The sequence below is a fragment of the Rhinolophus ferrumequinum genome, chromosome 21, assembly GCF_004115265.2.
Source record: "Rhinolophus ferrumequinum isolate MPI-CBG mRhiFer1 chromosome 21, mRhiFer1_v1.p, whole genome shotgun sequence".
Taxonomy (NCBI): Eukaryota; Metazoa; Chordata; class Mammalia; order Chiroptera; family Rhinolophidae; genus Rhinolophus; species Rhinolophus ferrumequinum.
The window spans coordinates 11,616,843-11,641,620 of NC_046304.1; the positions used below are offsets into that span (position 1 = coordinate 11,616,843).

At 53.0% G+C, this 24,778-nt stretch overlaps 1 protein-coding gene across 8 annotated transcripts; it reads left to right on the forward strand.

The window, feature by feature from the left end:
- Positions 1–396: 396 nt before the first annotated feature.
- Positions 397–24,021, forward strand: DLG4 (discs large MAGUK scaffold protein 4). Of its 8 annotated transcripts, XM_033089316.1 has the most exons (21): positions 397–490; positions 774–814; positions 9,422–9,487; positions 13,098–13,151; positions 13,298–13,348; positions 13,547–13,671; positions 13,770–13,939; positions 14,040–14,176; positions 14,326–14,470; positions 17,242–17,537; positions 17,670–17,772; positions 17,911–18,025; positions 19,629–19,805; positions 20,097–20,133; positions 20,226–20,253; positions 20,386–20,433; positions 20,516–20,617; positions 20,942–21,114; positions 22,098–22,207; positions 22,769–22,860; positions 23,109–24,021. In XM_033089316.1, the coding sequence occupies exons 5-21, from the start codon at positions 13,319–13,321 to the stop codon at positions 23,213–23,215; spliced, it is 1,995 nt and encodes a 664-aa protein (XP_032945207.1). In that variant the 5' UTR covers positions 397–490; positions 774–814; positions 9,422–9,487; positions 13,098–13,151; positions 13,298–13,318; the 3' UTR covers positions 23,216–24,021. The 8 variants fall into 8 exon arrangements, with proteins under 8 accessions (XP_032945207.1, XP_032945210.1, XP_032945206.1 ...); XM_033089319.1 differs by lacking the exon at positions 397–490 and having other exon boundaries at positions 791–814; positions 13,289–13,348; XM_033089315.1 differs by lacking the exons at positions 397–490; positions 774–814 and adding an exon at positions 1,418–1,902.
- The last annotated feature ends 757 nt before the right edge of the window (positions 24,022–24,778 follow it).

Below are 24,778 nucleotides of genomic sequence, written 5' to 3' on the forward strand. Positions count from 1 at the left end.
GGGCCCAGGGTATGTGGAACAAGGTGGTGGTGGAGGTGCCTGGGGACCTAGGGAAGAATGGGACATCACTGGGTTTGTTCTGAGAACGCTTATTTGACCTAAGAGCTAGAATTGGGTGGGGAGAAGGCAGCTCAGCTCTAATCCTGGGGGATTAGGGAGATTAAAGTGAGAGAAGAGAGAGATGTCAGAGAGACCAAGAGGTGAAAAATAGAAGTCCTTGTGAAGCAGAGGCCTGGGGGTGGAGTGTGGGGCTGAGACTCAGGATCCTTCTCCCTGACCTTTCCATAGAGTCTGGGGTGAAAGGGCAAAGGCTGGGAAAGATGAGGTGAGTGAGGGCATTGGTCCTCACTTCCTTGTTCTAATTCGCCCACCCTCACTTGCATTTCACCAGCTCCCAGGTCAGCCCTCTGGCTCCTGGCTCCCCCACTATTGCGATGGGCACCCCCTCTCCTCACAGTGCTGCACAGTGACCTCTTCCAGGCTTTGCTGGGTGAGTAGTCCCAATTTTCTGAGGGGCAATGGTGGAATGGTCTGGCCTAAGCTTGTGAGGGCAATTACTGAATTTGGGGGCTGGTTGGGAGCCTGGAGATTATTTGGTCCAAGCAGGAGTTTCATGCAGGGGTCTGGCTAACAGTGTCCCTCCCTGAGGGACTATCCACTAGCCTTGGCTGGAGGAGCTCCTCCCTTACCAGAAAGAAGGAAGCGAAGTGATGGCAGGGGTGGCCAGGGAGGCAGGGGTGGGGGAGGGTAACTCAGTGCTGTTCCTGTGACAGACATCCTGGACTATTATGAGGCTTCCATCTCAGAGAGTCAGGTAAGGGGGTGAGGGTGGGGGCCTGACTTCCTGAGGGAGGAGGCAGGGTTGAAGGGGTAAGCAAAGTACTCCTGATATTGAACTGAGACTTTGGGATCCTGGGGACAAAATCCTGAGTTAGGGGCACAAAGAATGCACTCTCCTGTCCTTTAGCCCCTTCTCCCTCTGGCTTCCTCCTTTCCTTTGCCTGCCCCCATTTCTGGCACTAAAGAGTACAGGATATAATTACTTTGCGGGTTTCCTTCTGTGAATCCTGAGGGAGAACTAAGCCTGGGATTCCCTCCTGCCAGCCCCTCCCTCAGCCCTGCCATGGCCTGTCCAGTATTTAAACAAACATGGGTGCTCCCAGCCCAACTATGGGTGCTTTCTCCTCTAATAAATGAAATCCACCCTCGTCATGTCTGCTGTCCTTGCTGGTGGTTGGCCAGGTCTCCATGTTTGCCTCAGGGCCTCTCCGCTTCTGCTTCCATATCCTTTCCCATTATCCGGGTTCCTGCCAGCACTGAAGGAGTTAACTCTGCCAAGGCACCCCCCCATTCTGGCTCCTCGCTCCCTCCCTCCCTCCCCCTGCTTCCTCTCTCCTCCTCTCTCCCCTTCCCTCCTCAGCTTCACCGCTCCCTCGGCCGCTGCCGCCTCCAAGCCCCCCCCCCTCCCCTGCAAAGGCCCCTAGCCTCTGGCCAGTAGGCAAGACACCCCCCCCACCCCGGGGCTCCCCGAAATCCAGTTTCCCTCCCCCACCTCAGCTCATGCCCCAGCCCCCGAGCCCCGGGGCTGCCAGCCCCCGGTGCCCCCGCCCCTCCTGAGAACCGGGGTGTGCTCCCCAAGCCCCCTCCCCTCCATAGGGGACCCCCTTTTAGGGCCCCCTTCCCCTCCCTCCCACGCTCCCCTACCCTTCCCTTCTCCAACACCCTCTTTCCCCTCTCACCCCTCCCCCCATCCTGGCTCCCCCTGCAAAAGTGGGGTGCGGAGGGGGGAGGGGTGAGAACCCACGGAGGGGAGGAACAAAACTCCGATGAAGTCAGAGCCCCTAACCCGCCACCGCGGCCAGGCCCCCCAACATGGACTGTCTCTGTATAGTGACAACCAAGGTAAGCCTGATGGGGGGACTCTAAACTGGGGGGAGGGTATGAGTTTGTGGGGAGGGGTTAGACAGGTCTAACCTGGGGCTGGGGAGCATCAGAAGATGTATTTGGGGTCCTAATTTAGTTTTGGGGTTTCCATTTGAGAAAACGCTGGGTTTGGCCACAGGTGCCCCCTGGAGTGATCTCTTTGGTAGAAGTGGAAAATTTGGGGTGTTCTGTGGTTTGGGGGTCTGGTGGTTTTGGGGGTTCACCAACAATGTTTGAGGGAGACTTATTTGAGGAGAAGCCTGGCTCACATGGGAGTCCTGCTTGTGTATGTTAGAAGGTTGACTATGTGGGGGGGTCGTCTTTCCTCCTGGTGAACAAGCTGGCTTCCAGGTGCCTTGTCCAATTTCAGGGGTGTTCTGGTATGGCATGGGGGTAGGAAGTTATTGGTTGTGAGTGCCTGACTGGTCTGGGGGTATCAGACTGTGGGAAGGGGCTTGCTTTCTTTCTATAGAACCAGCATCTCCTGGTAGATACATTTGGGGGTGCTCTCAATTTGAGGAAACTGTTAATTTAGGGTGCAGTCACATGGAATGGGGAGAGCTGGGAGTTGTCGGAGAGCTGGGGCCTGACATTCACCTGAGGGAATGGACCAGGTGAGGTTAGGATCTGGGGCACTCCCATGGGAGGCAGAGGGTTGCAGCAGCTGAGGTTGCCAGCTCCTGAGGTTTTGGAAGAGAGGGTATTTGAAGAGGGGAACCAGGTGGGTGGTGCAAAATTTGGGGGTGGCCTAAGTAGGTGCCCAATACCCCCATCTCCTCCCACACTCTATCTACCCTTGGTTGAGAAAGAGGGAGAAGAGCAGATGGAGGGGAATGTTCCTGTTACCCCTGACACTTGGGATCATAGTCGGGGAGGACACCTGGATTTAAGGTGACTGGAGTGAAAAGAAATAGGACGGCTGGGCTGGCAGCAGTGAGGATCTGTACTAGGGTGTCCCTGTGGTTGGAGCCTGGAAAGGGAAGAAGAGCTTGGATGGGGAGCACAAGCAAGCTCCTGGTGGATGCAGAATACCTAGGTCTTGGCTGTGAGACTCTCGGACTGGAAATCTGGATGCTTGGTGTGTGCAGGGTGGCTTGGGCGGGTGGCAGGCAGCTGGGGGTTGGGGGGTGGGACAGGAAGTGGGGGCCGGGGAGGCGGGGTCTGGGTGAGTCACTGGCTGGGGAGGGGGTTATATTTAGTGGGAACTGCAGCTTCTCAGAGGAGGGAGTTGAGGACACACATGTTCCCTGCCACAAACTCACACATGTGTGTACACATGCGTCGTGTGCGTGTGAACATGGATGGAAGAGGTTGGGGGCTGAGGACCTTTAGGTCTGGAGCCCCCACCCTATCTCCAGGGCTACTTGCTGGTCTCCTTTTCTGTGAGCTTTCTCCTACGCTGCTTCTTTTTCCCAACCCTTGTAGTGTCAGTAGATTTTGGGGGCTTCAGTTTCTCTGGCCTGCTCTCCTTTAATGTCCTCTGGTTCTCTGCTCCTCCTGCCTCCAGCCCTTAGCCTTCCCCTTAGCCTTAGGCTCCCTGGCTGTGGTCCCGTGTGCAGGTGTACACAGAAAGCCAGTTGGAATGTGTGGGCTCTGCTTCCAACACGTGAACACATATGTGAGCGAGGGTGAGGGGCTTGCCTGCACTGACATTCTGGGAAAGGGGGCTTATCCATATCTCTTCCAGACTCTTACTTCTTCGATAGAGCCCAACGTTGAGCATCCATTAAGTAAGGAGCCTTGCGCAGAGAGGATCATACATTTGGGATCCTACAGAGGCATGGAGATCCAGGGTTGCCACATTCCTTGGCCGGAAAACTTGTCAGTCTTGGGATGGCGGGGACTCCAACTCCCATAAGGCCTTGAGGCACAAAATCCCTCAGTGTTAGGGGATTGCTGCCCGTGGGGCTGTTGGGAGTTGTGGTTCAGCTTTATCCAGGGCAGTGGAGGGTAGCCCTGGAAGAGCCAGGAGGGGACACATGGCTCTTGACCCCCCAAAATAGGGGGTGCTTAGGCTTTGCGGTCGTTGAGCTTCCCAGCTCCATCTGAGAGTCCTCCATCTTTCATTGCCTATATTTAGACTCCTGCCGCAGTAATTTAAGGAATACTTATTGAAAGCCTACCTTGTGCCAGGCCCTGTGCTTTGTGCTAACTCTGCCTTTACAGCTAACACTTATTCTTACGCTGTGTGTCTCTCTCTGCCGGTGTCTCTCGATCTCTGAGCATCTCTTTCTCCCACTCCGCCCCCATCCCTCCCTCTTCTCCCCGCGCTGCTGCCGCCGTTGCCATGGTAACCGGCGACGACTGAGGTTGCGTGGTGGACTTGAGGGCCGGGCGAGGGTGGCGAAGGGCGGAGCAGAACTAGTGGGGGAGGGGGCGAAGTGGGGAAAGACCCGGGGTATTTGGCCAGAGCCCAGGAGGCGAAGCGGTTAAACCCTCCGGGTGGTCCTTATTGGGCAAAGCTAAAATGACGGGGGCGGGGCAGTTTGGCCAACAGCCTCATTCATTGGCCGACAGGGGCGTGGCGAAGGGACAGTGTGGGCGAGGCCGGGGTGGGTGGGGGGGAAGAGCAAATGGGCGGGAAGTGGACGGAGGCGTGGTCTCCTGGAGGCGGGTGGGCGGGGTCTGGCTTACTCTCAAGGGAGGCGGGCAACAGCCCTTGGAACGGGGCGGGGCCTTAGGGCTGGGTAACCTGAAAGTGAGGGCAGGTCTGGCCTGGCAGGGGCGTGACGTGGTCCCTTGTGTCGAAAGAAGACAGGGTTTGAGGGGCTTGTTGCCTAAGTCACTGCGAGGCGCGGGGGTCTTTGGAAGGGAGAATCCGGGGGTTGGGCGGTCTGACGTCTCAATTTTCTTAAGATGGAGGCCTGTTCAGATTTCATCAGAGCACAACCTCCTACCTCAGCTCTATGTTCCTGGGAGACGGTTGCTAGGCGACAGCCAAGGCCTTGATTGCTGCGTTGCCAGGCAACGGGGAAACGGAAAATGGAGGGAAAAAGGAAATGGGGGATGGGGGAGGGTCTTAATGGGTCATGGCGCCCACTGGTGGAGAACTGTGCACTTGCTATTCTAGGAGTAATTTCGAGTTCAGACCCTTACTCACTGGCTCTGAGGATCCAAGCAGTCTATCTAGATATGAAACTAGGACATGGGGGGTCATCTTGGGGCGCATCATCTAACAGTCTCCGGTTAATAGTAAAGAGGGGGCAGAGGCGAGATTCTAGGAAAGTCCGTCCCCTCTGCCATGTGTGGGCATTTTACAGAAGCCAGAGAATCAGATTTGAAGAGACTGCTCACTGGGCTTTTAAGAGTTGGAAAGGTGAGCATTCGGTGGGAGGTTATTTAGAAGAGATACTTTCAGGTCCAGTTGTTTGGGAGAAAGTGGAAGCCTCTGAAGCGACCTGAGGCAGTCTATTTGGGGTGTTCTGGAAGATTTGTGGGTCACTGCAAATTGACGGCCAGATCTTCCTTTGGTGAATATTTTTTAAGGCTCGAGTATGGGGCAGATAGATATATTTGGGAGCAATCTTCTAACAGAATTCAGAATCATGGAGGGGATGTTGAGATACAGGGAGAGCAGCCAGAAAAGGGAGTAATGTATGAAATTAAGGAGTAAAGGAATAGGGAAGTATCTCGTAAGGGTTTGGGAATAAATTGAAGAGGTTGCAATTTAATTTGGAAGGTCAGCTTTAAGATACATTAAGTATTCCCTGAAATTGGGGTCTGGTGGTATTGAGGACTAGTATATTAGAAAGTCATGAGTATTTCATGAGATACAGGGATTTGGACAGGAGACCCCAAACAAATTTGAGGACTGCTTATTTGGATGTTTACGTTAGAGCAAGAGTAATATTTGCACTGATTTCAAGGTCTCTTAGTGGATAGGGGGGTAGATAAGATTGTAAAAGGGATAATTTAAGGGATAGATTAATTTGAGGGCTTGACCACGATCTGTTGTCCTTAAACTCTTGAATACCCTTGTCTGACTATCAGGTGGGGCTGGACTGCTGGTTAGAATAGGAGATGTCTTGGCATCAGAGGGGATGTTGTCCACATTAACCATTAACAGCCTTTGGGGAGGTGGGGGAAGGGCATGTGGGAGACAGTTTTGGGGGGCCCTTCTAAAATGAGAGGGAAGTGCTGAGTCCTTTCCTGCACCTTGGGAGTCCAGCAGTAATGAGAGGTCAGGTGAAGTTCGGAATAGTTAGGGGCCTGGTGATTTCAGGTGTGGCAGATTAGGTGGAATAAGGGGGTGCCTGAGAACCACAGCAATAAATTGGTAAATTTTAGGAGTGTCTCTACTTGTAAATGGGTCGGGATAGAAGTAGACTGTGGAAGGTGAAGCCCACAGAGAAAAAGCTGGAACCAGGGAAGTTGAAGGCTAAGAGGGTCTTCCCCTCACCCCCTCTCTCCCATCGTGACGCTCTCCCGCACTGCGCAGGCGCTTCCCCCCCCCCACCCCCCGCCGCAGCCTCCAGTCGCCACGGCCGCAGCAGCCCCCGCCCCTCTGCCCCTCCCCCCAACCCCGGGACCCTTGCTCTCCCACCCAACCCCTCCCCTCAGCCCCCCTCCCCTTCTCCATGTCGGCTCGGAACAGATTCGCCTCCATGTGTCTCTGCGTGGTACGTGCCGCGGTACGGGCTTTGGCCCCGCTCCCTTCTTTCCGGACGCCCCAAATCTCAGGGTGCAAGCTTCAAGAGCTGTCGCTGTTCCTTCTGCTTGGTGCGGGGTCTCTGGGTTGCAGTGTCTCGCGGACAGCGCAGTGGGTGTCCCCTCTTTTCATCATCCACTTTCACTCGCACCCCTCTATTTTGGGGTGCAAGCCTCGGTTCCAGGTCATTCTGTGCAACTGGGTCTCCAGTGAGGAGGGGGCCAAGGGGGAAGGAACAACAGCGACCCCCAGGCCTTTTACTTGTCTTATGCCCAAATCTATTGGTGGTTCAGACTTGCACCCCATAGCATCCGAATTGTCGCAGGTCTGGGCCCTGAGTCCCAGTAGGGTAAAAGAAGGGATCCTCCTTTCCTGCCTGTTCTGTTTTAGGTGTCATGTATTCTGGGACTGAGAGGTGCTGATCCCATCCCCACCTCCCAGTCTGCAGTTTCAGAATTACTCTCCCCCACCCCTACCCCACCAGACGGCTTTCCTTTATTTTTCCCCCCTTACTACATGTATTTCGAAAATTTCCAAATGCTGAACATAGGCCCTAAGCTCCTTCAACCACAATCTGGGAACTTTGTATTCCTTCCTTGTTCCCCAGTTCTGTCACATTGTCTCGGAATCTGGAGGAGCCTTGTCCTCAGTTCTGGACAACCCTCCCCCCCCCCTTGGGAGGGGTACAGGGAGAGATGTCTGCAGTCTCACTGTGGTAAAAAAAAAAAAAAATTACCTTCATTTCTTCTCTAGAATAAACGATGAAATGTCCCTTTCCATGCTTCCATTTTCTTTATGTGCACCCTGACATTTCATCATCAGATTCAGGAATTTTCTGTGAGGTGGGGTGAAGATGGAGGGGCATTGGGCTCAAACCCTCTCCAGAACTCCAAAACTTGAAGCTGGAACCCTTCGGCCCACTTTGTTGATCATGCAGGGAATTGTGAAGTGAGAGAGGAGGGCTACCTCTTCCCTTTCTCCCTGGACCCTCCAGTTCTGAGGCACTGCCCTCAGCTCTTGCACTGTCCAAGCTGACGACCACCTTTTCAGGGTGTGGAACGAACAACCTTTCTCAGTTCATCTAATTCTGTTATCCAAGATGGCCCCGCCTTTGAGGAGGACTATGTAGCTTATACTCCCCCCTCCATTTCCTTCTCTGCTTTTTGTGTCCATGGTATTAAAATGAGTTTAGGATTCTCTCTCCAAGACTGTGGTCCAGAAAGGGAGTGTGTCTTCACATGCCCCTGTTTTCCTTCTTTAAGGCTCTTCAAATGCATCAAGGTATTTCTTGATGCTAGTTGTCTCTGTGTCCTGGGTCTGTCTTCATGTTGCCAGTACTATTTCCCTCCTCCCGGTCCCTGACTGCACCCTCAGCTATAGGCGAAGTTGGGTTACATCCTTAGCCTTGGTTCATCATCTTCAGAAATTTCAGAATCATATTCTAGTATCAGGAATTGACCTTGATAAGGTTCTTCCAGTTGGACTTTGCAACTGTTGACCACCAAATGTTGGGGTACTCTCAGCTTCTCAGACACTTTTTTGAGAGGGAAATTCTGCCTTCTCTTTTTACCCATGTGTCCTGGGGAGTGTATTCTGTCTTCCCCAGTCCCTGAGGGAGCCCTGCATATGATACCCTTCTCTTCCTTCCTTGATCCTGGAGTTTGGGAGGGTGTGCTTCAGGGGGGGCTGGCTCCTGAGGAGGGGAGCAGCATGAGGGCAGAGGCAGATGTGGGAGGACCCAGGCAGGGTTGCTGCCCTTCAGTGCTGTCTGCAGCTGCCCTTTTCCTCTCTTTCTGGCCCCCAGTTAATCTTCTTTACTGGTGTTCCTATTAAGCTAGCACAGTAGGCCCTTGAGATGGCAGGTGGTTAGTTGCGAAAGGAGTCAGGGGGTCATGTTGGGTCTTTCACTCCAAAAGACCTGAGGGAGACCAGGATTTTACCCTGAAGATCAGCACTCTACCCTCTTCCCAAGTCAGGGAACCTGGAACCTGGTACCCACTCCTGGCCCCCTCCTGAGCCCTACTGCCTCTGTCCTCCCCTTTCCTCCTCCATCCCCTTGTAGTACATCTGATTACCTGGCTGGGCTGTGGGCATTGGTAAAGGTGGGGCTGGACTCTTGGCCCCTCTGTTGACTACTTGGGAAGGGGGGCTTTTAGAGGAAGAACTGGCCAGGTTTAGCTTTGTCCTGCCTGGGGTGCTGGTGCCAAGTACCTGCTAGTTAAAGAGCCTGATTGTGGTCCCTGCCTTGGGCATGCAAGGTGCTGGAAAACCAGTCTCACGGGGTAGAGGCTGCAGTGGGGAGACTGAGGCAATGAGGGTAGGGTGGCAGTAGGACAGAATGGAGAGCAGGAGCAGCAACTATAGTTTGGAAGAGGGAGGTCATAACATGGATAGTGGGATTAAATAGGTAGTGAGGGAAGTGGGATGAGGATTGATAGAAAAGCAAAGAATTTGGGGATATATGTAGAGAATGTGGGTACCACTGTCAGAAGGGCTAGAGCTCTGAAAGGATGGAGGGACTTAGGGATGAAGGCCTGGGAAAGGGATGAAGAGCCCAGAGGAGACAGTACGCTGAGTAGAAGGCTGGGGTCCTAGGATGTGAGGAGGAGTTGGGGGATGGGACTGGGATTTGGGAGGGGCTGAGAGGTGCCGAAACCTGGCAGAAGAGGGGGCTGTGGGGGGAGGGTGGAGAGAGGGGAACCAATGGGCTGGAGGAGCGGGAGGGGGAGGAGCTGGTCAGGCCCCAGGGCCTTCCGCACTGCTCTGGCTGGGCGAAGAGGAGGTGGCGGGCGGGCAGCCTGGCGCCCCAGGCACTGGTCGGCCCCAGTGACACTTCCTCCGCATTCCCAGAAATACCGCTACCAAGATGAAGACACACCCCCTCTGGAGCACAGCCCGGCCCACCTCCCCAACCAGGTAAACGCCCCCGAGCTGGCGCACGTGGCGGAGAGGAACTTTTCCCACCTCGAGGCCCCGTCGGTGGGGTCGTGGGCCACGCCCACCTCTCCCCCCGCAAGGTAGGAGACTCGGGCGGCCCCCTCCCCAGTGCAGCCCTTGGAACCTCGGAGTTACGACCACCCCCAAGGGCCGGTAGGGTGACAGCCGGTAGGGCTATGCCGTAGGTGGGAGGAGGCTGGGTCAGGGGGACTGGGGCTTGGGTTCTTGGGGGTTGGGGAGGGGACGTTTGGGGAGCTAGAGACACCTTGTTCCCACAAAGAAGAAACAGGACAGGCAAGTGGGAGTTGATGTAGAGCTTAAAACCAGGGTGTGTGTGTGTGTGTGTGTGTGTGTGTGTCCGCGTGTGTCCGCGTGCGCATGCGTTTCTGTGTCTGTATCCCTTTGAGTGTCTGCATGTCTGTGTGCAAATGTGTTGCGATGTGTGCATCCCCCAGGATGCTCACCAAGCCTAGGCCCTTTTCATTCCTTCACACTCCCCACCTCTGTTTTCGTGTCCAACGTTGGTTCAGAGCTCCTGCTGTCCTCATTTGCTCTTGTCCCATCCCTGTCTCCCCACCCCCTCCACTTCCAGCCCCTGGACCTGGCTCTCCCTGTCCCCCTAGTCGCCAGCCTTTTCCTTCTGTCTGGCCTGAGACTTCTAGTTGTAGGGCCATTCTGCCTCTGTCCCCTACCCCTGCCTTTGGTCTGCTCCTGTGCTCCCTCCCCTCCTCACTGCCTTTCCCTCCCTGCTGGCTGGCTGGTTCTTGATGTTGTCTCTCTCTTCCTCCCACGCACTCTCCTCCCTCTCCCTGATCGGAGCTCAGGCCCTTTGTGGCCTGATCAGTCCTATTCCTCAGTTAGCCAGCTTACCCCCTCCCCCACTTACCCCCTTTGCTGTTTATCACTTCCCTCTTCCCATGCTTCCCCTCTCGTTTCCTCTTGGATTCTCACCTCCACCCAGATATTTTTTCTGTGTCTTGTCTGTCCCCCCCATTATTATTTACCACCACTTGTTTCCCCTTCTACTCCTCGGATTTTCCTTCTTCAGTCCTGGAGAGGCCTTGTTTCTTAGACCTTCCATCCTTCAGTCCACTTTCCATCTTCTTCCCCTTCAGTTTCCCCTTGGGGGAACATGATGTGGGTACAGGATGAGGAGGAATGGAGAACACCAGGCCAGCTGTGAGACTGAAGGGAACACTGTGCGGTCAGGCCTGGGATTCCAGGATCTCGTGAGATGCCCTGGGAAGGGCGATGCAGTTAACCAAGTAGATGGGGAGCATGTTTCTGAGCCTAGGGATGAGGAGTCAGGTTGTGGGCAGCAGCAGGTTCCGGGGTGAGAAGGAGGTGGCTGGCAGAAGAGTTGGAGAGAGAGAGAGAGAGAGAGAGAAAGACAGAAAGAGACCATTTTCTGGCTTGTAGCAAAACGGAGAGACAACATAAAGGTAAGAGGTCCCAGGGCAGGGGACAGAACGGGATGAGACTGAAATCAGAGCAGCAGGTTGAGCTGATTGAGAAGAAGGAAAGTAAGGCCCTGGAGATGGGGACATAGTGCAGAGTATTCCTCAGAAACTCTGAGGGCTGCAAGGAGTGGAGGAAAGAAGACTAGAGATGAGGCCATTAACTCTCTGAGGAGGGGGAAGATGAGGGAAGGGGGGCTTCAGAGGTGACAGTTAGTGCAGTGCTAGAGACTGTTGGAGTCAGAGCTCAGGTAGCAGAGTGAAGTAGAAGGATGAAGTGCTGGGGGCCTAAGCGTGGGAGGGAGGTCTCAGGACAAGGCCTGAGCTGGTGGACAGGAGAAACCCCAATTTTCAGAGGAGATGGGGAATGGGTTGAGAATGAAGGATTGTGATTTGGGGACAGAATCTTGAGGGTCTGAAGATGAGGTAAGGGGAGTGGTGCTGATTTCTCCAGGGAATCCGAAATTAGGATGGAGGATAAGGACAGGAGAATAAAAAGGGATAGGGCTAGAAGGTGGGATAGGTACAGGGAAGCAGATGGAGAATGGAGGCTGGGTTTCAAAGATGGAAACTGAAGGATGGGACAGGGATGTAGATGGAGGATGTGGGGTGCGGTAGAGAGGGATCAGAAGCAGGTGATGGTAGTCCCGGATAAAGGATAAGGTCTGAGGAAGGAGGTCCTCGGATGGCGTTGGGGATGGAAGGTAGACTGCTGGATGGGGGATGGACATGTGGATACGATTTTGGTGTTAGTGGCTGTTGGTTGGACAACAGCACTTGCTGAGATTTGAAGGTTGCAGGATGGTGTTAATAGATTTATGGGTATGAAATCTATTATAGGTCTTGAAAATGATAATGTGTAGTATTGAGAAACAGCAGTAGGAGAGAGGAGAGACCCCTTTAGAGGGGGAAAAGAGGAGTCTGGGGAATCGTGAAGCGTGCCTCCCGCTTGCTTGATAGGCTCCAAATAAATATTTGTTTAAGGAGGCGGTAGGTTGGGGACCCAGGAAGGAGGCTCTTGGCCACCTCCCCCCATTGCCATGGAGACGTGGCTTCCGTTGCCCTGGCAATTGGGGAAGCCCCTAGGACGGGCCTAAAGCTGGTCCCGCCCCGGAGTCTAGAGACCTTGCTGCTTGGAGGTGACTGACGTCAGAGGCCTGTGAACGCCCCACTTTAACCCTTTCCTGAATGAAGTGGGGCGGAGGAGGAATAGATGAGAAGATAGTACCCGGATGTCTTTCACCACTCCTCCTGACGCCTTTTGCACTGCGTAGGGTGAGGGGCGTAGGGGAGGGAGGAAGGGAGGTTATTCATGATGCGCAGGGCCCACAAACCTCTTCAGCGTGTATTTCTCGGCCCGCTAAGGGGGGGCGGGGCCCAGGGCAGGAGAGGCGGGGCTACCGGATCCCTTCTGAGTGGGGGAATCTGGTCGTGCCTAGGCCACGCCTCATCCCTCCCGTTGTCCTGACAACAGGACCTCCAGGAGGTGGGTCTCCCCAGGCCTGGGCTGGGCTTAGATACTGTTGCTAGGCAACAGGGTCCCTAGAGGAAGGGGTGGATTGGATGGTGGGTGGGCGAGAAGGAGGGAGGGCCCTGCATGTGGGGGAACCCCGGATTCCCAGGGCCCAGGGCTCAGGGTACATATGTGTGAAGGTGAGGGGTAAATCTGAGGGAGGGTTATGAAGGTATCAGGGTCTATGTGGGTGGATAGGGACAGGGATAAGGGCAGCAAGGGGGCCAGGACCCAGTGGACATAATCCCTGGGGTGTATGTGTGTAGTACATAAGGCATGTAACACCCTGTGGTGTTACATCCGGTGAGAGGCTCCCCCCCTTACCATCTGCTGCTTCTCCCCCCTGCCCCCCCCAACCCGTCTGGCTGTCTCCTTTCCTGCTTCTCAGATACCTCCTTACACATGCAGGGGGTCTGGGCTGGGCAGTTAGGTCCACACACGTGTGCATGTATGTATATGTAACATGGATTGAGGCTGGGTCCTTGAGGGACTCTTAAGGGTAGCAGAGAGGCTTGGTTAAGAGGCTTAAAGGGCAGCCCGGCTGCTAGGACTCTTGGTTACGGACTGCCTCTGGAGACAAGGCTCAGGCAGTTTTTCATCTTCTTTTTTTCCCTCACAGGCCAATTCTCCCCCTGTGATTGTCAACACAGACACCCTAGAAGCCCCAGGATATGTGAGTTGTTTAGATTTTGGAGCCATTGCAGAAGGAAGGAGGGAGAGAGGGAGAGCCTGGGTCCCAGCAGCAGGGGAGGGACAGGCTCTCAGGTAGGAATGTCTGTCTCACTGTTTCTGTGTTTCTGGTCCATGTTGGAGTTGCAGGTGAACGGGACCGAGGGGGAAATGGAATACGAGGAGATCACATTGGAAAGGGTGAGCAGGCTCCTTCACCCGAGGTCCCCTTGCTCCCTTTCTGTGCTTCTCTCTGTGCCCATGTTTTCCAGGTGGTCAGCCTCTTAACCCTGTCCCTTCCTGCTCTGGTCACAGCTCCCAAATCCGTTCTCCTCCCCACTTGCCTTATCAAGAGTGGGTAGTGAGGGGAGCTGACCCTCTTCTTCTCCTTCTGCCCAGGGTAACTCGGGTCTGGGCTTCAGCATCGCAGGTGGCACTGACAACCCACACATCGGTGACGACCCATCCATTTTCATCACCAAGATCATTCCCGGCGGGGCTGCAGCCCAGGATGGCCGCCTCAGGTGGGGAGAGGAAACAGGGGTTAGGATGCTGATTCCCTTGAAAGGAAGGGCCAGGGCGGCAGGAAGCTCCTGGCTCAGGCCCACCTTGCTGCCCTCAGGGTCAACGATAGCATCTTGTTTGTAAATGAAGTGGATGTGCGGGAGGTGACTCACTCAGCTGCGGTGGAGGCCCTCAAGGAGGCAGGCTCCATAGTTCGCCTCTACGTCATGCGCCGGAAGCCCCCAGCTGAGAAGCTCATGGAGATCAAGCTCATCAAGGGGCCTAAAGGTAGTAACCCATTATGTTGCCACCCCCATGTCTCCTGTCCCCTGTCAAGGCCTGCTTCCCAGGCACCGGGGCACCCATCTCTATCCTCCGCTCCATGCAGGTCTTGGCTTCAGCATCGCAGGGGGTGTGGGGAACCAGCACATCCCTGGAGATAATAGCATCTATGTAACCAAGATTATCGAAGGGGGTGCTGCCCACAAGGACGGAAGGTTGCAGATTGGAGACAAGATTCTGGCGGTGAGGACCCCCATCATTTTTCTAGCCCACACTTGGGTCTTGCCTACTGGCCCTGAGCGGGCCCAGGCTTCCTTATCAGCTCACTGGCGGTGTCTCTATCTTGAGGCTGTCGCTGGCTCCTGTCTGAGCTCTGCTTCCCTTGACCCCAGGTCAACAGTGTGGGGCTGGAGGACGTCATGCATGAGGATGCTGTGGCAGCCCTGAAGAACACGTATGATGTTGTCTACCTAAAGGTGGCCAAGCCCAGCAATGCCTACTTGAGTGACAGCTATGCTCCCCCAGACATCACAACCTGTGAGAGCCCTCCAAACCCCAAAGCTCCCCATGACTGATCCCAGCTAGCCTTATGACATCCCCGGTGACCGTTCCTCTTCAGATGCTCCCTGTGAAATGGGTACAACCTCTGCCACTGCCTGTATTCGGAGAATAGGTGGAAAATCGGTCACCATAGAAGAAGTAGAATATATTGTCAACAGCCTCTCCCCTAGAAGGCACAAGGCCCAGATGGTTTTATGGCTAATTTTATCAAATCCTCAAGGAATAGATTATTCTTTTGCTTTCTCTGAGTATAGGAAAAGATAAAAAAGTTTCACATTTTATTTTATAAGGGCAGTTCAAATGGTCACAAAGATAGTGTAAAAGAAAGTATAGGCCAATTTTGCTTTTGAATAGAGATGAAAATGTTTATAATAACATAGTAGCAAACCAGACACAGTAGCATATTAAGAGAATAACATTGTCACAAAATAGGGTTTGTTTCAGAAAACTAAAGGTGGTTTCATATTAGAAAACCTCTTAATTTGATTCATTGTATTAAAAAGTTAAGGGAGAAAAACTTTAAGTTCATTTCAAATAGATGTGGGAAAGACATTTGATGAAATTCAGCATCTATTTTGGGATATGAAAACTTAGTAAACTAGGAACAGAGGAATTTTCCTTAATGTGATGAAGAGTAGCTTTCAGAAACCAACAATAAACATTTCCTAGTGATAAAATCCTAGCAGCATGTCCATTCAGTTAGGAACTAAGCAAGGATGCCTCTTATTGCTGCTGTTATGCTACATTGTTTTAGAGCAACATTTCTCAATGTTGATATTGTTGTTTTTGGACTCGATTGTAGGGGGTTGTTGTGTACATTGTACGATGCTTAACAGCCTCTCTGGCCTCTGTCTATCAGAGGACAATGGTACCTCTCCCAGTCAGAACAACCAAAAATGTCTTTTGACATTGCCAAAGAGTCCCTGGGAGGCAAAGTTACCCTGCTTGAGAATCACTGTTTTAGAGATTTTAGGCAGTGTAGTGAGGCCAGAAGAATAAACAGATGTTACGTTTGAAAAAGAAGAAATGAACTTGTTCTTATTTATAAATCATATTATTGTCCATCTAGATTAAAATCTAAGTGAATTAACTGAAAAACTTAGAAATAATATGGTTAAGAATGAGGCCATATATAAGAAAAATTACAAGAATTAGTAACTTCCCAACAATAAGAAAAAGGAATGGGTAAAAAGATCCCTTTTGCCATAGAAAACAATTCTATAAAATTTTTGCAAATGTGAACTTGACAAGAAGTACGTAAGATTTATGTGAAGGAAATGAAGAAACTTTACTGAAGGACATAAAATAAAACTGGAAGAAATGGAGAGTCACACCATGCTTCCAGATGGAAAAACTTAATATGCTGAAGATCTCAACCCTGTCCAATTAATCTATGCATTTTATGCAATCCTAATCATAATTTTAATGTCCCTGCCCGCCTCCACCTTCCCTGGAAACTTCACAGGTTGATTCTAAATTTCAGCTAGAAAAATACATTTGGGAGAATAGCTAAGAAGTTTTTAGAAAAGAATAATGAGGCATGACTGCCTCTACCAAATATGAAATCATATTGTAAAACTGTATTACAATCGTATAGTAGTGTTTCTAAATGCCATAACTTACCAGAAGGAACCTTGGCTCCTTGACTCCAAATCCTGGGCAAGAAATGTACAAGATGAGCTCAGAACATCAATGGTCAAGGAAGATAGCGAAGACTGCTAGGGTTATGTCAAAGACACAGGACCAAATTGAAGGGGCTTCTACTGGCCCTTCAACCAAAACTCATTAAATGCGTTAAAATCTATGAGATCACAATGGTACTTCAAAATAATGGGTACCTTTGGAGGATGCTAGGGAACTCACTCATTCTAAAAACTGGCAAATAAAGGGAACTAGTTAAGCATTTATTCTCCCTTTCCTGTACAAACTGCACTTTAGAGTAACCTACCAGCTGGTGGATACGGGAAAGTTCTTTATAATAGAAGAATTCCCATTAATAAGTATTCCCACCCTCAAAAAAGAAAACAAAAATGTAGAACATCACTATTTTGCTCTCCCTAGGGAAATATCCAAACCAGGCCGTGGTCATCAGTGTCTGCTAAAATTCTTAGGTGAAAGGATGACAATACCTGAGCCTGGTCAATTAGTCTTACTAACAAAAGGACATTGTTGCATCCTGATGTGATGCAGTAGAAAGTACATAGCACCATATGAAGTATTGCCAAAAATTTGAACTTGAATCTGACTAAGTCTCTAGTATGAATTACCAGTTTACCGGAGAAACAGGGCAGGGGCACATGTTAACACCACAGGGATGCGAGCGGTGATTTCCCATATTAGAATTTACCTAATGGAATATGGGAAATTCTATTACACAAAGGGCTTTATTGTTTCAAATGAATGGCTAAGATCAAACAAACAAACAAACAAAAACAACCAAAAGAAAATGCCAAAACCTTGGTATTAATATTTGCCTTGACTTCATCATCCTGGCATACCTAGGGCAGGTAACTTCGAATCCATTATCCCCTAGGGGAATTGATCCCTGACGTCACCTGTTAATTCCTGCCTCTGATATTGCTGTGATCTGATGTCCCCCTTTACCACCCATCCTAGTATCTCTGGCAGAATAACTTCCCCTTCACCTGAGTCTGGTTCTCCTGGTTCCCTAGGGAGAAGGTGGGATGGTGGGTGCTCTTTCCCTCCATCCATTTCCATGTCATTCTTTCTCCCATGTCTTCCCTCAGCTTATTCCCAGCACCTGGACAATGAGATAAGTCATAGCAGCTACCTGGGCACCGACTACCCCACAGCCATGACCCCCACTTCCCCTCGGCGCTACTCTCCAGTAGCCAAGGACCTGCTGGGGGAAGAAGACATTCCCCGAGAACCAAGGAGGATTGTCATCCACCGAGGCTCCACGGGCCTGGGCTTCAACATTGTTGGGGGCGAGGATGGTGAAGGCATCTTCATCTCCTTTATCCTGGCTGGGGGCCCTGCGGACCTCAGTGGGGAGCTGCGGAAGGGGGACCAGATCCTCTCGGTGAGGGAAGGCCAGCCCCTGCCCACACCTTCCCCTCCCCTCAGGGCAGGGCCCAGGGCTCTTGGGCCGGGCTTGGGTAGGCTGGAGCCCGGTGTTCATCTCCAGTGACTCAGCCTCTCCTCCTCCCTCTAGGTCAACGGTGTTGACCTCCGCAATGCCAGCCATGAGCAGGCTGCCATTGCCCTGAAAAATGCAGGTCAGACTGTCACGATCATCGCTCAGTATAAACCAGAAGGTATCAGGCCTGAAGCTCCCTCTCTTGTGGGCTAAGCTGGGCCTCGGAACTCTGTCTCCTCAGCTCTGGCTTCAGTGGGGGTAGGGAGAGAGGGGCAGTGGAATGGGGCCAGAGCTCAGGAACCTTGTCTTTCCTCAGAGTATAGCCGATTCGAAGCCAAGATCCACGACCTTCGGGAACAGCTCATGAATAGCAGCCTGGGCTCAGGGACTGCCTCCCTGCGGAGCAACCCCAAAAGGGGTTTCTACATCAGGTCAGATGCTTCCTGGGCTGACTCTCTCTCATTGTGTGACCCCCGACCCCCAGCCAGCTTTTCCCCGAAACCCTGCCTGGTTCCTCCTCCCCGCCTAGGCCTGACACTCAGCTGGTGTTCATGGGCTCAGCTGCACAGGTTAGCATTTTGAAATACTCCATAGCAATTGGAAAACAGCCTTTGCCTTAAGTATCCTTACTGCCTTCTAGCCCCTGGTCACCCTGGCACTTCCCCTAGGACCTCCCAGCGGCCCCACAATTTGGTAACTCAGAGGTTAATCCCTGACAGAGCAGGGGGTCTCTAAGCTATTCAGAATATTGCCTCAGCCTGCACATCCCTCCGGATGACAGTCCAGGAAAGGTGGACCGAAACTCACTCTCATTCGTTCTCTCTTTAGTGGCATTTTGATTCCTTCTTAGGGTTCCTTCTCCCATTGGCTCCTCTTTCTTGTCCTCCCCAGGGGTAGGCACTGTGTCTTGCAGATCTTCTCGTTTCTTCCTCTGGGCTTCAGTCCCCTCAAACGACCTCCTCTGTTGCTCCACTCTGCGGCTGTCTTTCAGAGCTGTCGGCTCTGGCCTGACCTCTTCCTGGAGGTCCAGACCTGCAGTTCTGGCCATCTGCTTTCTGGACACGTCCACTGGGATGTCCCACAGGCATCTCACATTCAACATGTCCGAAACCGAGCTCATCTCTTTCTCCAGTGCACGCACTTGTGCTCTCTCCTTTGCCAAATCAGTGTTTTCTCTCTTGCTGAATGGCACTACCACCCACCCAGACGCCTGGCTCAAACTGGCACCTTGCTCGGCCCTTCCCTCCCTGCTGGGGTCCAGTTTGCTCCCAGGGTTGGTCCTTTCTGAGTCCCAGATGATGCTGGATGACCCTGGCATTTCTTCCCTTCTTCCTGTCTCACTGTCCTGTTCTTTGTCCTGGCTCTCTCGGTGGTCATTCCTCCCCTTGTCCTGACCCCGGGGGTTAGGGCTTATTGACAGGAGTTTGATACTAATAATGGTAACCAGAGTCTGCAAAGAGTAATTTTTTTTTCCTTAAGAATTTGAGCAGTGGGGGCGGCCGGATGGCTAAGTTGGTTAGAGCGCGGTGCTCTTAACAACAAGGTTGCTGATTCGATCCCCACATGGGCCACTGTGAGCTGCACCCTCCACAACTAGATTGAAACAACTACTTGACTTGGAGCTGATGGGTCCTGGAAAAGCTCATTTAAAATACATAAAAAGTTAAAAAAAAAAAAAAAGAATTTGAGCAGATTCCAAGTTATCCCTGTGACTGTGATGGGCATGCATATTGCAGACTGCTTTCTCTGGAGGATGGTGTTCTAGATCTTCAGAAATTGCACTGAATCCAGAAGCTGGTCTGATGGCTGACACAGCGTTGACTGAATGATAGTTAATAGTTGTGGTGATTATGAGTAATAGTAGAGCTTTTGGTCCTCACACAGTTCTTGGGTTCCTGAGAATCCACGGCACCTGTGGAAGCGCCGTCGGCGGCTACACTTTGCTATAGACCCCTGGCCCTGAACCTCTGGGCTGGGTCTCAGGGTAGCTGGAGTGCTCGGCCAGGTTCTGACCAATGGCCGCCTGCCCTCCAGGGCCCTGTTTGACTACGACAAGACCAAGGACTGCGGCTTCCTGAGCCAGGCCCTGAGCTTCCGCTTTGGGGATGTGCTGCATGTAATCGACGCCAGTGATGAGGAGTGGTGGCAGGCGCGGCGGGTACACTCTGACAGCGAGACTGATGACATCGGCTTTATTCCCAGCAAACGGCGGTGAGGCTCCCAGGGCCCTTAGCCTTCCTGCCACAGGCACCAAAGCCCCCAAGGTCCCCAGGATGGGCAGCCAATAGGGCATGGGTCTGTCCTCTGACTTCTTGGGAATCCGTCCTCTGGACCTCCTGGGCACGATGACTCCCAGGAGCCTTGGGGGCAGACATCTCATTTAGGAGCACAAGGGGCCCAGGGACTGCTGGGAGATGGGGTTATCAGCTGGTTTCCTGGGTGGGAGCTGTAGGGTCCCTCACTGGGCATTTCCCTATCTCCCTCCCATCATGTTTCCCACAGGGTTGAGCGACGGGAGTGGTCAAGGTTAAAGGCCAAGGTAGGTAGAGGAAGGGGTGAGCATGGGTGGAAGAGTGGAGAACTCAGGGGGTGAACTCTTAAGCAACCACATGGCCTGCTCTTTCTTTCTAGGATTGGGGCTCCAGCTCTGGATCACAGGGTAGGTAGGGTCAGTTTGGGAAGACCTGAGGTGAGAGGAGCCCTGAGCTTCTCTTGATATCCTCAGGAAGGCAACGTGGGGCCTCGAGTCCCCTGTCTCAGAGCCCCTTGCAGACGCCCTACCTCTCACTAGGTCGGGAAGACTCGGTTCTGAGCTACGAGACAGTGACGCAGATGGAAGGTGAGCCCTGCCCCCTGCCTTGGCCTCAGCCTTTCCTTCTCCCTGGCTCTGTTATCCGCTTGAGCTGCCTCTCTTTCCTCAGTGCACTATGCTCGCCCCATCATCATCCTCGGGCCCACCAAGGACCGTGCCAATGATGACCTTCTCTCTGAGTTCCCCGACAAGTTTGGATCCTGTGTTCCCCGTGAGTGCCAGGGCCTGGGATGGAGGTGGGATGTAGGGCTGGGGCACATGAAGGCCATAGGCAGAGTCTCTTTTGGGCATTGGGATTCTCGGAGAAAGGGTGCTTCTTAGCCATTCTCACGTTCCACGGTCGCCATTCAAGGCCAGAGACTAGGAGGACCCAGAGGGTGCTGGGAGGGTGGTCCTGTCCCTCTCAGTCTTGGTCTCCCCAGTAGCCCCTTCCACTGAAGGACCAGCTGAGCACTCTGGGGGCTGACGTAGGCAGCTTTTGAGCTAGAGGGATGGTGGTTAGATCTTTGGGGGGGGTGGGGTGACTTCCTGGCAGATACGACACGGCCCAAGCGAGAGTATGAGATAGATGGCCGGGATTACCACTTTGTGTCGTCCCGGGAGAAAATGGAGAAGGACATTCAGGCGCACAAGTTCATTGAGGCCGGCCAGTACAACAGCCACCTATATGGAACCAGCGTCCAGTCTGTACGAGAGGTGGCAGAACAGGTAGGGCTCAGCAGGCACCCTGTCCTCTTCCTCCTCCCCTCTCCCCACCCCATGGCCTTCCTCCAGCTCTCTCTAACTCTCTTTCTCTCTGTGTCTTTCCCTGCTGGGTCTCGACTCCGCTCCTCCACCTCCTTCTCCTCCTCTTGGGCAACTCTGTCTGACCGCCTGCTCTCTTGTGCCCTGCTCCTGCTGCCTGCCTCCCTCCCTTGCTTCCTGACCCCGTACTCTGCATGGCCATCTGGCCCCTGTCTATTCCCCTTCCCTCCTCCTTGCCCCATTTCTCCTCTCTTCCTATGGTCTTGCTCTTGGTGGCTTGGCCTCCCCTACCTCGGTCCCTCCCATCTGCCTTTCTCGCCTTTGGCCCTATCCTCTCCCCTCGCTTGTTTCTGGGGTCTCCACTCCCCTCTTCCACTCCTCTGCTATCTCCTTTTCCCTGCTGCCCCCCATCCTGCCCTCTCTCCCTCCACTGCTCCTTTCTCCATCTGCCCCTCCTCCCTCCCATCTGTCTCTCCTTGTTCCTTCCATCTGTCTGTCCTCTGTCTATCCTCCCCTCCCTCCTCCCTCTATCCTACTTCCTTTCTCCTTTTTCTTTGCTTTTTGCCCCATCTGTCCGGGCCCACCTTCCACACCCCCACCCTGCTCTGCCCCTCTTGCCTTGCTTTGCTATGCCCCTTCTTTTGGGTCCCCTCCCTGCCTGTTCCTCACCCCCTATCCATCTGTCTAATCCCCAACTTCTGTACTGGCCCCTTCCCTTGCTCTCTGTCTGACCCTTCCCTTTTTCTCTCTGTCTTTCACTCGGTCTGTCCGTATCCCCTTCCCACCTTGACTCTCTCTGTTCACATGTCTTTTGACATCCATGTCACTTCCCTTTTGGCCAACCTTCTGTGCCCTGCCTTTCCATGTACTGTGTCCTGTCCTGGCACCTCTGTCTGTCCTTTCCCGCCACCTGCTGGTCCCCCTCCGCCCACCCTGCCTGCCCCCAGGGGAAGCACTGCATCCTCGATGTCTCAGCCAATGCCGTGCGGCGGCTGCAGGCGGCCCACCTGCACCCTATCGCCATCTTCATCCGCCCCCGCTCCCTGGAGAATGTGCTGTGAGTATGGTCCCAGGGGGCCTCCCTTCCGCTCCCCTACAACTGTGGCCCTGGGCCTCAGAAGGCTCTGTGTTGAACTCTCCCGCTCAGAATCCTGGACAGTGACTCCAGCAGCCCTTCAGGGGGAGCTGCACAGAGAGCCGGAACCCAGAGGATACAGGGAATCTCAGGCCTCTCCCCTCTTCTTCCTTGGGCTAGGCAGGACTACGACTCCCAGCAGCCCCTGGGGCACACACGTGCTGGGGCAAGCCAAGGCCTCCGGGGCTGTTGGGAGTTAGAGTCTGAATCCCTTCACTGGGGCTGAAAGCTGGGAGAATGAGGCTCTGGAGAGGTCCCTGGAGTGGCCATACCTGGCTGGGGTGGGTTGCAGGTGTGTGTGTGTGTGTGTGTGTGTGTGTGGGAGGGATCATCTGTGGCTCCAGAGGATATTGGGTATTGTATTTTTTGTTTCGTGCTCCAAATAAAAATACTGGTTGCAATTTAACATCCTTGGATGGAGGAGGTAAAAGGCAGGGCAGTACCCACTCACCCTCAGGTCTGTATGTCTCTCACTCTCTACAGAGAGATTAATAAGAGGATCACAGAGGAGCAAGCCCGCAAAGCCTTCGACAGAGCCACCAAACTGGAGCAGGAATTCACAGAGTGCTTCTCAGGTGAGGCTACAGCCAACCCCTTGCCAGCACATGATGAGCCTTTGCTCAGATTCAAAAACGGAAAAGGAGGTAGCAAAGAAGTAGAGATCACTGGGTGGATGGTTTAGAAAGAGGTGCCCCCTTTGGGTGGGTGCAGTTCCATGGATCATGGCTTGGACAGTTAGAAAAAGGTGCCCCTTTTCTCTGAGCTGGTGACACCCCTCTGGCTGGGCGTCTGGCCTCACTCCTTGCTCCACCCACCCCCCCAGCCATCGTGGAGGGCGACAGCTTTGAGGAGATCTACCACAAGGTGAAGCGTGTCATCGAGGACCTCTCAGGCCCCTACATCTGGGTCCCAGCCCGAGAGAGACTCTGATTCCTGCCCTGGCTTGGCCTGGACTCACCCTGCCTCCATCACCCGGGCCCTTGGTCTGGACTGAATTGCCCAAGCCCTTCGCACCCCCTAGCCTCCCTCCCACCCCTTCTTATTTATTTCCTTTCTAACTGGATCCAGCCCATTGGAGGGGGGACACTCCTCTGCATGTATCCCTGCACCCCAGAACTGGGCTCCTGAACCCCAGGAACCTGGGGTCTGGGGGGAGCCAGGCTCCTGGTCCCCAGCCCTTGCTCCTTAGGACCCCTTGTCCTTGCCCGCCCCCAACGCACACATGAACCCACTGGGGGCCACCCCTCCCCCATGTTCTCCCACACACATTCCAGAAGTCAGGGCCCCCCCCAAGGAGCACCCCGCTGCAGGGATGCAGGGCCACAGGCCTCCGCTCTCTCCTGAGGCAGGGTCTGGGGTCACCCTTGCTCACATCATAACTCCCATGTCCCTTGATTTCTCATTTATTTTTTCCATTTTTTTCTTCTCAAAGGTGGTTTTTGGGGGGATAAGTAGGGGACTACACTGTGGGTCCCCTGCCTTCCACATGCCCCCACCTTTTTTCTTTGCTGGTTTGCATGAGTGGAAGGTCTAACTGTGGCTTTTTTTTTCCCCTGGGAATTTTTTTTGGGAAAAGGGGAGGGATGGGTCTAGGGAGTGGGAATGTGGGAGGGAGGGTGGGGGGCAGGGGTTGGGGGTTGGGTGTCCAGGGGAAGACTGGAAATGCTGCCGCCTTCTGCAATTTATTTTTTTTCTTTTGAGAGAGTGAAAGGAAGAGACAGATACTTGAAACCTGGTGTGTGGCCTGATTATTTGGGACCTGGGTGAGGAGGGAGGCGGGGTGGGAGCATAGGGATGGGTCTGGTAAAGTCAGACCCTTCTTCACCCTGCCTCCCCCAGAGGATAGAGGGGACTGAAGGGGCCTTGGAAAGAACCTGCAAATGAAGAATGCAGTCAGTAGTGAGGAATGGGCCTGGAGGGACTGGAGCTCTGTCCAAGGTCACTGACAGACCCAGAAAGAGGAGGACAGACTTGGCATAGGTCCCTGCAAACTTAGCTCAGTCCTGAGCACTCCCCTGGCTGTCTTGGTCCTGTTGGGCAGCACGATGGTCTCTAAAGGAAAATATAGAAGGAACTTTCTTCATTCATGTTCATGGAGTTGTGGACAGAGCTGGGCTCTGGCAATGACCTTTACAGTAGTTTGCTGACACCGTGTTTCCCCAAAAAGAAGACCTAGCTGGACAATCAGCTCTAATGTGTCTTTTGGAGCAAAAATTAATATAAGAATATATAATATAATATTGTTATTGTATTAAAGACCCGGTCTTATTTTACTGTAAGACCGGGTCTTTAATATAACAATAATATAATACAATATAATTAATATAATATAATACAATTAATATAATACCAGGTCTTATTAATTTTTGCTCCAAAAGACGCATTAGAGCTGATTGTCCGGCTAGGTCTTATTTTCGGGGAAACACGGTAAGAAGTGCTGTGTAAATATTTACTCACTGGATTTCTTTATGCTCCATCTCTATAGGAAAGATT